General features: G+C 41.6%; 1 protein-coding gene across 3 annotated transcripts; it reads left to right on the top strand.

Moving 5' to 3' along the window:
• The first annotated feature begins 515 nt into the window (after window positions 1–515).
• On the top strand, window positions 516–10,137 carry p2ry10 (P2Y receptor family member 10). Of its 3 annotated transcripts, none has more exons than XM_076292064.1 (3): window positions 516–811; window positions 6,589–6,878; window positions 7,647–10,137. In XM_076292064.1, exons 2-3 carry the CDS (start codon window positions 6,691–6,693, stop codon window positions 8,548–8,550), a joined length of 1,092 nt encoding a protein of 363 aa, XP_076148179.1. In that variant the 5' UTR covers window positions 516–811; window positions 6,589–6,690; the 3' UTR covers window positions 8,551–10,137. The 3 variants fall into 3 exon arrangements, with proteins under 3 accessions (XP_076148179.1, XP_076148180.1, XP_076148181.1); XM_076292065.1 differs by lacking the exon at window positions 516–811 and adding an exon at window positions 6,890–6,905 and having other exon boundaries at window positions 6,774–6,846; XM_076292066.1 differs by lacking the exon at window positions 516–811 and adding an exon at window positions 6,890–6,910 and having other exon boundaries at window positions 6,797–6,846.
• The last annotated feature ends 253 nt before the right edge of the window (window positions 10,138–10,390 follow it).

The following is a 10,390-nucleotide window of genomic DNA, read 5'->3' as shown; positions in this document are numbered from 1 at the left end:
CCAGACTCATCAATTGAAATAGACTGTCCAATGTCTACTGTACCACCAAAGCATTACAGGTCACCTGAGGACAGAGCAGACATGTTCTTGTTGTTCACCAATGAGGATATTGTCACTTTCGACATACCCATACAAACATAAGTTCCTTTTTTTCTATTAGCAGTGCACTATTCTTCCCAGGTTCACATGTTTGTGGTTGATCTGAGCTGCATATTTGGCCCTTCTCTGAAACTGATGTAGGAGAATAGAATTAATTTGGGAAGTCACATGACATGACATAACAGGTCAACCTATAATAATAGGTTCACAGAAATTGCACATGTATTACAGTCTGATAAAAATGTCGCCATAATGGCTGAGACAAGTGAATGTTGTGATTGTTGTTATGGCAGTTGGCAAGGGGATGCACAGCTTGTTGTCGTCTGCATGTTCTCGTGCTGTGTCGACCACAGAGGAAAAGGTGTGTGCACAGTCATTCTGAAGACACCGTGGTGATGCAGTCTTGCAGTCACATCGCTATACGGACGTCACTAACTGTTGAACAATCTCAAGTGCTGTTATCCCGCTCATAACCTGGACTGTTAGAAGGCGGGCTATTGCCACTTCCTCTTTTGTGTGCCTATCTCGTGTGAAAAGAAAGAGAAAGAGAGAGAGAGAGAGAGAGAGAGAGAGAGAGAGAGAGAGAGAGAGAGGGAGAGAAAGCATGTGTTTGTTTGTGCCATATGGCCACAAGTAGAACTTGGTGCCATACGTTATCCACCACTGGATAGCAGGCTGCAGAGACTGTGACCAACCTATGGGTACCCAGACGGTAGGCTTCTCTCGCACATTTCCAGACATGGGTGCAGACAGGATGTGTGTTTTTGTCTGTTTAGTTTTGATGGTTTTGATGAAAGTGGACTTGTTGCAGACCTGACTTGTGGCGTGGATGGGGTTTGTTACAACTGTATAAAGTTGAAGAGTGAAGGCCCTAGAATAATATTAAATGTGAGGGTATCAAAATTACCATCAAATGTAATGTTTAAAAAGAAAAAGGTATACTTTAATACATGAACAGGAAAAAACAGCTAAATGGATGCCTGCATGTGTCCGATTATGAAAGGGCACAGACATGCATTTAGTTTACTACCCAAACTTATCTGATTCATGCTCTAGACTGATACAGTGACAGTGACCTATTTCAGTAAAGTAATTGCAAAACAATGTTTGTCAAACTAGACTACCAGCCAGTTTTGATGAATAGCAAATGCATGTTTGAATGTCATGTACTGTACTGTTTGATATGATTGTATCTAAAAGTTAAGATATGTGAAGTAATAAGAGTTAAAATATACATTTTGTGTTGGAAAATATCAATTTTGTAAAGAACTGTAGCATTTCAGGGAAGGAGGTTTGTTGAGTCAGCATTTGAGCAATGTCTTACGGGTTAGCAATCTGGCTTAAGAAAATGGTTTCTTCAGGAGTGTAATTTATACAGTGGCAATGAGAATGATCTAGAGCATATAAAAACAAACAGGGAACCAGGCAAACAAAGGGGAAATGTGTTTTTGTATGTATTTTTGTTGTGTGTACACGTGTGCACGTGCAACAAAGGATATGGGGGCACGTTTGTGTGTCTTGGGTGTGTGTTTTTTTTTGTGTGGTTAAGATGTCGCACATGGAGGATGGAGGATGTTTTGGTAGTCTGCAAATATTTTTGGTAAAACCTAATCTACCATAACTATCTTGACAGTCAAGCATTTTGCAAAATAACAACAACAACATAGAAATGATGAAAACAAACAAATGTGCTACTTTTAAATATTGGCGTAGTTCTGCAAGATTTTGCATTAAAATGTCATCGCCCTCCCACACACACACTCACACACACTCAATACTTTCCACTCACTCCTACACAGAGATGTAAAGTAACTAAGTAGAAATAGTGACAGAGTTAAGGTCTAGCAAATTGTGGTGAATACACACCAAGGCCTACGTAGGCTGTTGTAAGAAGCTGAATTAAACCAAATTTCCCTCACAGGATCAAAAAAGTATATATACTTATACTTAATTAAATTAAAATTCTAACTGCTTGCTTTTCATTAATAGCATAATTTGTTTAGGCTTTCAAAGTGTGTTTATGGAGTGTGATGTAACTGCCTTTCTAAACATGTTGGATAAACTTCATTATAGGCTTATAAAAGGAAGCAGCAGTGAAAAAGGAACGGCAGCCGTGGCCTACTGGTTAGCGCTTCGGACTTGTAACCGGAGGGTTGCCGGTTCGAACCCCGACCAGTAGGAACGCCTGAAGTGCCCTTGAGCAAGGAACTTAACCCCTCACTGCTCCCCGAGTGCCGCTGTAGCAGGAAGCTCACTGCGTCGGGATTAGTGTGTGCTTCACCTCACTGTGTGTTCACTGTGTGTTTCACTAATTCACGGATTGGGATAAATGCAGAGACCAAATTTCCCTCATGGGATCAAAAGAGTATATATACTTATACCTTTGTTCAGGCTTTGAAGACATTGTGTATAAAGTGTAGGCACCAAGTTTGAAGGTGCTGCATGAACTTAATAGCTTATCCAAAGTTCTGACTGCTTTCTTTTTCATTAAAAGCATAGCGAAGGGAGGAGGTGGTCACCCCACCTGGCCTCGTAAGCTTTCACTTGTACTTTGTACTTCTACTTTCAGTACCTACAGTAAGTATGTGTAATAATGGGCTACTTGTCATACTGTAGTTCTGTAAATAAAAGATACTTTAAGACTTTTACTTAAGTGGTATGCTTATAGATTACTTTTACTTTGACTTAAGTCTTTTTCTGAACAAATATCTGTATTTCTATTCAAGTGTGGGTTTCGGATACTTAATACAACTCTGCTCATACACACATATGGACAGACCCACAAATCTACGCAAATGCGTGCGCAAGTGCAAGCACACACACACACACACACACACACACACACACACACACACACACACACACACACACACACACACACACACACACACACACACACACACACACACAAATACACAGAGATCTATACAGGAAGGGTGTTGGCATTTCTGAGAGTTGTCTTGGTTGTTGTCTCGGCTATTTGCCTGAATAGCAGGAACCCCTTGAGCCCTGTGGCCCTGGCGATAAGAGTGGGTTCAGCTGCGTTCCCCATGATCACTTCCTGTTGTCATTAGATTCGCCCGAGGATTACCATTGCATTCAGCTGAGATTTAACCAGCCATAGACCCCACTACCCTCCACTGACCCCCCTTTTCATCTGGGCAGGACTAGCCCAAGTGCACTATAGGGCACCAAAGGAGACCGAGGCTGTTCTGTGTTGTGTTGTTCGTGACAGTGAAAATGCAACTATTAGGGAAGAAAGTACAATATCCCTGGCTGGTAATAGTTTTTTTTCTGCAGGTCTCTGCTGTCAGCAAGCACACAGTTTGTACCTAGGGCTCTAAAGTGTCATCAGAGATGTCATTTTTTGGAAGTCCAAGTTGAGTCTCAAATCCAGGGTTGGGTTTTGATTTGAACCTTTTTCTTGTCAAGAAACTACACAGGCAATTGGATGATAATGACATTTAGTGGACAAACAAATGGGCTGCTTGTCAAATTAAAACATAGTTACATTTTTTGCATGATAAAATGTAATCAAGTAATCCCCAACAATTTGATTAAACATTTTTTTTCGTAATCTGGGCTAATTATAGTTACTTGATTTTTGTAATCTGATTACGTAATCCAGATAACATAATCCATTACTACCCAACCCTGCTCAAGTCTTAAACTCGAGTCCAAGTCAAGTCTCAAGTCTTTGAGGGGCAAGTTCAAGTCAAGTCTCAAGTCTTTTGTCACGAGTCCAAGTCAAGTCTCTGGCCATCTGATCTGTCCTTATTGTTAAATATCATGAATTCAAAGTATGTCCTGTATAGTCCTGTTGCCATACAGTACAATATCAATATCAGTTGTACTGTAGGATAACGTTATGGGGTGCAATGCAATCTAAAGAAACACAAATTAAGAACTCTGTTTCAATAATAATAAAAAAAATCCAACGCTTCATCATGTTTTTTTATCCTGAAATAAAATGTGGGCTGCCAAGAGTGGGTGTGAACTTGTGACAGGAAAAATATCAATCATGCTGGAGCTAGCTTCATTTTGTTTACATCCAGAACTTAGGGCCTAAATTAGGTCTCCAACTTAGTACATTGTATAGTCTAATTTTTTGCTACTTAACACATCCCTCTAGCCCTTGGACATGTTGAAATATTAACTTAAGTCCACATCATATGGCCAACTATAAAACTATATTTGCGATTGTTAGCTCATTACCTGTGACGATATGCTAAATATGCGCGATGTGCTCTTTCACATTAGTAGCCTAATGCATTATGGCATGCAGCTCGCCAGACTTTTCCCAAAGTATATGCACCAATAGAATAAAATAGAAATACATGAATACATTTAGATTTTTAAAATAAATAAATAAATAAAATAATTGCATGAAATACATGTTGTTCAGGAGTCTCGAAGCTCGAGTCCGAGTCAAGTCTGAAGTCTTTTGAGGTAGAGTGGCAAGTCACTGTTTTTTCGACTTAAGTGTGACTCTGTGAGTGTCATGCATTGACACATTTGGCAGATCTCACATGACCTTATCATGCCACACACGTTTCTGCTTCCTCTCATGTGATGTTACAATTTGATTACAGGTTTTCTCAGTTATAAAACACTAAAACCCCTTGGCTGAAGAAAGTTCTCAGTTGCCTGAACTCATTTAGCTAATTGTTAAGTCTGTTGTCAATACGGTCTGCTTAAATCATTTCACATGGTAAAACACAATTTCCAGATCTCACTTTTCAGCAAAACTCTAAACACATTCTCATTCTCAAAAGCACATTCTGCACTCTAATGCACATGTCAGCCATACTGGTAAACACAAGTGGCAACAATTAAATACAAATAGAGCAGACATGTCATTGATTAAACACAACCACTCAAAATTTATTTCACTTGTTTCAAATGATGTGAAACCAATATAAGCCAGTTCAGAGAGCTAACAGGTTGTTGAAGGTGGGAATGAGAAAGATGATTTTTGTCCCTTTTATTGTATACTGCATTGTAGGCTGTATACTGTACAATATACAAATTATGGCCCTGAACATTGTGCTTTCTTTACAGTACTGACTGCTCAATAGATTTTGACTGGTTGCAGGTTCATATCAACTACAGAATTACAGTATCATAGAGACAAAGGACAAATTTGTGAGATGCAGGGCTCAGCACTGTAAAAATAGGGGTACAAGGAGGGGGAAGAACAAAAAAAATGCAAAGAGCAAAGCAAAGTAGTAAGTTCTGATAAATTTTGAGCTACTATGACAGAACATGTTTTCGTTCATCAAAAGACAATGACGGAAAGGAAATATGTTTTAAGATTATATATGTACTTCTCCCTGAGAACAATATGTCTTGAACAATGTGTTTTTTATTTTTTTTATTTTGATTTTCAGCACAGCAAAACTGTTTTGAGGCGAGAGTTTGATTTTGCAAGCTAGAAGGGTCAGAGGTTTTGTAAATAGTGCTTGAAGATAAGGTTTTGTGTTTAATGTTTAAAGAAAATGGATCAAGGTTTCAGAAATTGTGCTTTAGCAATTGAGAAAAACTGTAAATACGAGTTGAACTGACAACGGAATCGGTTCATTTAGTACAGTTTGCAGGTTACACATGAACGTAACCTACGATATGCATTATGCATAACTGTTCAAGATGCCACAGTGCTCTACATCAAAATGAGTGTATAATGAGCTCAGGGTCTTCCTATGTAAGAGACAGTTAAGTTGTGAGGTAGATAGTAGGTCTATATCAAGGTGATCCTGCAGATGGGCTCTCCTTCATGTCTTTGAAAGTCTACACCTTTTCCCCCACCCCCAACAAAAAAAAAAACACACACGTTATCAGGTAAATTGCAGACATGGCATCTAATGACCCATTTTTGCTGATAAAGACCTATTAACCTGGCCCGATAAAGACCCAACCCACCACCCCGCCCGGTATATTACCTCCCTCGGTGAGGAGAATAAGTCTTTTTACAGTAAAGGGGCAGACAAGTGAAAGTGAAAGTAACAGGATGTATGGAACATCTGCATTCAAAACCACATTTTCTACAAGTGACTATAAGAGCTAACACCAGGTCAAGCCAAAGCGCCAAGACATACCTGACTTTGCCTCAGCACACTAAGAAGCACTGCTACAAGGAACCATGCTCTGCATTTAAAACCTCACTTTTCTGAAACGACACCAGCTCCAATTTCTTTGTGGTGAACGCCTAAGTCCTGACCTTTAATATGAACGCCCCCTAAAACATTCAAGTGCGCACCACATCAAGGAGCATACTTGAACCTCAGGGCAAGAATGACATTTGCTTTGATTGCATCTTACGCCCCTTCAAAAACTAGTCCCTGCTATGAGTGAAATTAGGACTTAAAAGTACAGCACTTTCCCTGCTAATATGAGTAAAATTAGGACTTAAAAGTACAACACTATATTCATAATGTACCACAAGTCATTTTTGTGTGAAGGAGCGAAACTAATATCATATTGTTATTTCAGTTTCAGGCACTAAACATATCCTGGCCCACCGTGTGACTGTGTTCTGTGGTTATCACCTTCGTTGACACCTGTTAGTGTGATAAATGCTCGCCTGGCATCCAGATGGAACTTGCAGGCTCCGTCGGGGGGAATTCTTCCTCCTCCTCCTCCTCCTCCGAAGGCGACTGTGTGCCCGACCATGAGTGGGGGCACACCATGGAGCAGCTCTACACCTGGCTCTATCTCATCATCCTGGTGCCCGGGTTGCTAGGCAACAGCGTGGCACTCTGGGTTCTGTGCCGCTTCATAAGGTCAGACCACCCCCGGCCATTCTGAGGGTTTGGTTGTGGTTTTTTTTGGTGTCTGGGCATGAGGCATGTGGCTATGAATAGAATGGCTGCACGCATGGCAATTCACTAACAGTTACAAAGTTAGTCTAAGTAAATAAATAAGTATAAGGGACTGTTCGTTATTTATAAACGGGGCCACCGGAGGGATTTTGAGTGCTTCAATCAAAAGTTGCATGACCCTCCCCTGCCTGCAAGATAATTTTCAACGACCCTACGGCAGCATTTTCAAAAAAGACATGAGAGAAAGAGAACGTTATATGGCGACAGAAATCAACAATCAAACAAGCCACTTTGATTTTTTGCTGTTTTCATTAATGCAAAAGATGGGTGACCCCCCTCCTAGACAAAAAAAGTTAGGTGACCCTCCCCTCAACAAAGAATAAAAAGACATGACCCTCCCCTATTTTCCTCCGGTGGCCCCGTTTATAAATAACAGTCCCTAAGGAAGGAAATATGTAAGTAAGTTTGTTCATTTATGTACAGTATATTGACCAAACTGTTTACTGGTACATTAAAATAATGGCTTCATACACTGACTGAATGACATTGCTGACATGCACCCAAAACACCTGCTATTGCAATATACCTTTATTTAATTGTGCAAGGACATAACCCAAAACCAAAATGAAATAGAAAATATACTGTATCTAAAGTACTACAAATAACATTTTAGCTCAAATTTGTTCCAGTGGCCAGGCGTTTCAAGGTGTACCCATTTATGTTCAACAGAAAGAAGACCAAGGCGGTCATCTTCATGATCAACCTGGCGGTGGCCGACCTGCTTCACGTGCTCTCCTTGCCGCTGCGCATCTACTACTACTTTAGCCACAGCTGGCCGTTCGGCCACGGCATGTGCATGCTGTGCTTCTACCTGAAGTACCTGAACATGTACGCCGGCATCGCCTTCCTGGTGTGCATCAGCATCCAGCGCTGCACCTTCCTGCGCCACCCCTTCTGTGCCAAGAGCTGGAAGCGGCGCTACGACGTGCGCATCAGCGCCATCATCTGGCTGGTGGTGGGACTGTGCTGCATGCCTTTCATACTCATGAGGTCTAGCACCAGCGACAGTAGTCCCGCCCCTGACGCTCTATCCACCAATGGCGTCGCTGGCGACGACGCCCATCACGACCACCCGGGCAATGGCTCCAGCTGCTTCAAGGACCTGCCCATGCGTCAGCTGAAGCCGCACGTGGCTGTGCCCATGATGGCGTTCGCCGAGATGCTGGGCTTCGTGCTGCCTCTCACCATCGTGCTGACGTGTGCGTGTCTGATCCGCCGCTCGCTGCGCCGCGCCAAGGGCCTTAACGCCGGCGCCGATGCCGACACCTGCCGGGCGCTGCGCATGGTGCGCGTGTGCACCGCTGTCTTCCTGGTGTGCTTTGGGCCGTACCACGTCAACTTCCTGTTGTACATGATGGTGTCACAGAAACTGATCACGCACTGTGGCCTGGTGCTGGTCGTGCAGCGCTTCCACCCGGTCACTCTGTGCATCGCCAGCCTCAGCTGCTGTCTCAACCCACTGGTCTACTACTTCCTGACCACCGAGTTCCGAGAGCACCTGGCACGCCACGGCAGTTCTGTGCTCCGAGGCCGGCTCTTGAGCTTGGAAAGCAGCTCCACGGCACATGGCTAGCCTTCAGTTTCCACAAGACAAACAAACTGAACTCTCTTTGTGTGTGTGTGTGTGTGTGTGTGTGTGTGTGTGTGTGTGTGTGTGTGTGTGTGTGTGGCTGACTGATGAGCCCGAAAAGCACCTCTTCTGGAAACAAATGACTTTGCCCATCCATACCCCATCACAGGGGAATTAATTCAATACTCAATTTGGTAGACATATGTAGAAATAGTGGCATAATAATAATAATAATGATAATAATAAAAGAACACACACACACACACACAAACACACACATACACACACACATACACATACAGTGAGTTAAAATAGAGACAAATTTGGGAAATTCAGAAGAACAAAAATGAAGCAAATTGCCACGGTGTTATTTTCTGTAATCATTACAGAGCGAAGACTCCCCTACTCTGACAAGGGGTCAAACTGTGAATGCAAAAAGTGGATGAGAAAGTCTGCTTCCCACAAGAGGACGGTTGAACTCTGCTTCCTAATTGAGGAAGGACAGATGCGAGGAACACAGCCAGTATCTGTAAACATGAACCCTGGGAGAACGCTCCCTTGACGTGTTGTTGCACTAAACAAACTTCCTTTAAGATAAATAAGTAATGTCTAAAAAATCCACCCCTTCTAAAGGCTTTGGAATAAAAAAAAAAAGATAGAGGTGAGAGGCGAGATTAAGGGGAAACTGGAAGATGAATAGTTTTAAAAACGACACTTTATTTGTGGTTTTCCATTTGCTGACCCCAGAAAATAATGTTTACCATCCAAATTCAGCTTTTCAGCACTGCTGCTATCTGCTAAACTATCTGAAAGTAAGTCAGTAGAAAGTCCTTCAGGTACCTTTATTTATCTCCGTACTTTCACTGCCAAATAGGGCAAAGCCAAGTGCACACTTGGACCATCACATCATATGTACAGTCATGACTGGCAGGTACCATGTGTGAGTAAAAATGACTTTGAATCTATTTCTCTTCTGGGCTCAAGATAAATTGCCATTTTGAAAAGTACTTCTCGTTTCATTCTGTTTGGGGCAGATAAACCATCCGGTTTCACGCACCACTGAACATACAGTACACTCTGATTCTTATCCGTTTATGGTTTAGTCTCTCTCTTCTCTCTCCTCCTGGAGAGTTAGTATCTCTCCCTCTCTCTCTCTCTCTCTCTCTCTCACTCTATCTCTAATTAATCCATTATGCTTGGCATGACCATTTTAAAGGAAATAATCTCCCTGAAGAATAGAGCATATCACACATATCAACAGATAAAATAGAAATGTCTCTCTCTCTCTCTCTCGGTTGGTTGGGTGTACTACTGTATTCAGTATTCATCATCACATCTTGTTTTATATACATTTGTTTTTTAAGTTCATATTGTCTGTTATACTGCCATGTCATCACTCTTCTTTTTTATGTAAAATGACCTTATACAGGCTGTTCAAATAAGCTGTTGCAAAAAAAGCCTTTCCGAGCATTAAATATGATGGCCTGAGTACTCCACTGAAGTCCTAATAAATAACCAATTTGTGTGTTTGTATTGAGTGGTATTGATGGTAACAGTGGTATGGACTAAATAAAGACAAATATTAAGGTATATTGCAAATTCTTCACTTCATTGAGTGCACACCATCTATCACAAAGTTTTCTGAACGAGACTTTCACTATTCATTTCACTATTGTCATGTTATGTATTAACAAATCTGTGTTTTAGCGACACACACTGCCCATTTCTGATATAGCAGGATAGCTAGTTTCTGGTCTGTGTGATGTCACTCCTTTTTTGATTGTAAACAGTCTGGTGGTTGCTAGGTTCCCAGGTTTCAGCCATTTTATGACCAGCATTTACA

This window comes from Alosa pseudoharengus, unplaced genomic scaffold (genome assembly GCF_046254945.1).
Source record: "Alosa pseudoharengus isolate Yale_2024_CS ecotype anadromous, Long Island Sound unplaced genomic scaffold, YU_APseudo_1.1 YU_APseudo_1.1_scf_19, whole genome shotgun sequence".
NCBI classification, from domain to species: Eukaryota; Metazoa; Chordata; class Actinopteri; order Clupeiformes; family Clupeidae; genus Alosa; species Alosa pseudoharengus.
Note: the sequence above shows the minus strand (reverse complement) of the source record. Positions and strands in the feature narration are given on the sequence as shown.